The sequence below is a fragment of the Lotus japonicus genome, chromosome 4, assembly GCF_012489685.1.
Source record: "Lotus japonicus ecotype B-129 chromosome 4, LjGifu_v1.2".
NCBI lineage: Eukaryota > Viridiplantae > Streptophyta > Magnoliopsida > Fabales > Fabaceae > Lotus > Lotus japonicus.
The window spans coordinates 77347740-77349242 of record NC_080044.1 but is presented as its reverse complement, the minus strand read 5'-3'; the positions used below and the strand labels follow the sequence as shown (position 1 = coordinate 77349242).

The window sequence follows — 1503 nt, the reverse complement described above, 5'->3', positions numbered from 1 at the left end:
AAAATTTTGTAAGTTTTCAAACTGGAAAGAGAAGTGATTTTGCCCACGTTAGAAGTGATTTTGCACCTTTTTGGGGTGTGTTTGGATTTCAGTTGAGATCAACTCGAAAGCGCTTTCAATCCAACGGAACCTAGGAGTTACTTTCACATTCGCACATTGGAATTCGTGTTTTTCAGTTCAAACTGTTTTGGAACGTGTGTGAACTGAAAACCAAACACACATTGGATCGTCCATGAAGAGCTAGATCCCTATTTCAACTTTCAAGAGAATGAGCCCACAATTAGTTATATCCATATCCATGTACCCTTGTGCTTCATATTTGGGCCACCTCCAAGTTGGGCCTGAGAGTTCTAACCTTTGTCCAAACACTGCTTAAGTAAATGACCAATAAGGGTTTCTCTAGCCGCTGAGGATTCAGAAGATGGGGTTAGAATTCTCAAGTATTCCACTTTGTTTGAATCACTAAGAAGGTCAATTTACTATCTCCTGGGACGACGACGACCACCACCAAAATTTGAACTCGAACTCCTCCCATTACTCCCTCAAGAACTGGTGGTTGAAATCTTGTCATGGCTTCCAGTAAAATCTCTCATGCGATTCCGGTCTGTGTCCAAATCATGGAAGTCTCTCATGTCATGTCTGACTCTCAGTTCGTAAAACTGCACCTTCACCATGCATCTTCTAGAATGAATGCAGATTTTTCCCATGTCCGCTTTCTGACACATTGTCACACCCATAATTTTCCATCATCATATGTCTCACCTCGCTCTATGACTTCATTATTGGAAACAGCAGACACTGAAATAGAATCTGCTGATATCTCCGGGTACGAGTTGATTGGAGCGTGCAACGGGTTGATTTGTTTGAAAAGTGCCAAGTTATGCAGAGAAAATCGCTACCACACGGTCAATTTCTGGAACCCAGCAACGAGGTTACTTTCAAATGGTTCCCCACCTTTACGTAGGAGCTTTTATTATTTCGGGTTTGGTTATGATTCTTCAACAGACACCTACAAAGTGGTGCATGTGAACCCTCAGCCGACAACACTCCATGTTTACAACATGGGTGATAATTGTTGGAGGACAATTCATGTCTTCCCTGCTCTCAATTTGGTTTTGCATTCATCATCATGTGAGTAACACTATTAATTGGTTAGCAGAGATGTATTGGAAGAATGATACTGATCTTATTGATCGCTACAAAATTGTTTCCTTTAATTTGGGGAAACCAAAGTATACACAATGCCTTTTTCTTCTGGACCTAAAGACGTAGGCCAGGATTTTAAGCCAATTCTTAGGGTATTGAGAGGCTCTCTATGTATTTCTGAAAATAACAAAACACGGAATTTTGTCTTCTGCCAAATGAAAGAGTTTGGAGTACACTAATCTTGGACTAAGTTGTTTAGCATTAATGGCTCTGAAAAAACTCTTGCGTGGCCTTGTTTTGCAATTAGTGTATTTGATAATGGTGATGCCCTTACTTTCAAAAGCTTTCAGGTAAGCC

General features: G+C 40.5%; 1 protein-coding gene across 1 annotated transcript; it reads left to right on the top strand.

Moving 5' to 3' along the window:
* Nucleotides 1-569: 569 nt before the first annotated feature.
* LOC130713396 (uncharacterized) lies at nucleotides 570-1139 on the top strand. Its single transcript, XM_057563168.1, has one exon. It carries the CDS (start codon nucleotides 570-572, stop codon nucleotides 1137-1139), a length of 570 nt encoding a protein of 189 aa, XP_057419151.1.
* Nucleotides 1140-1503: the final 364 nt, after the last annotated feature.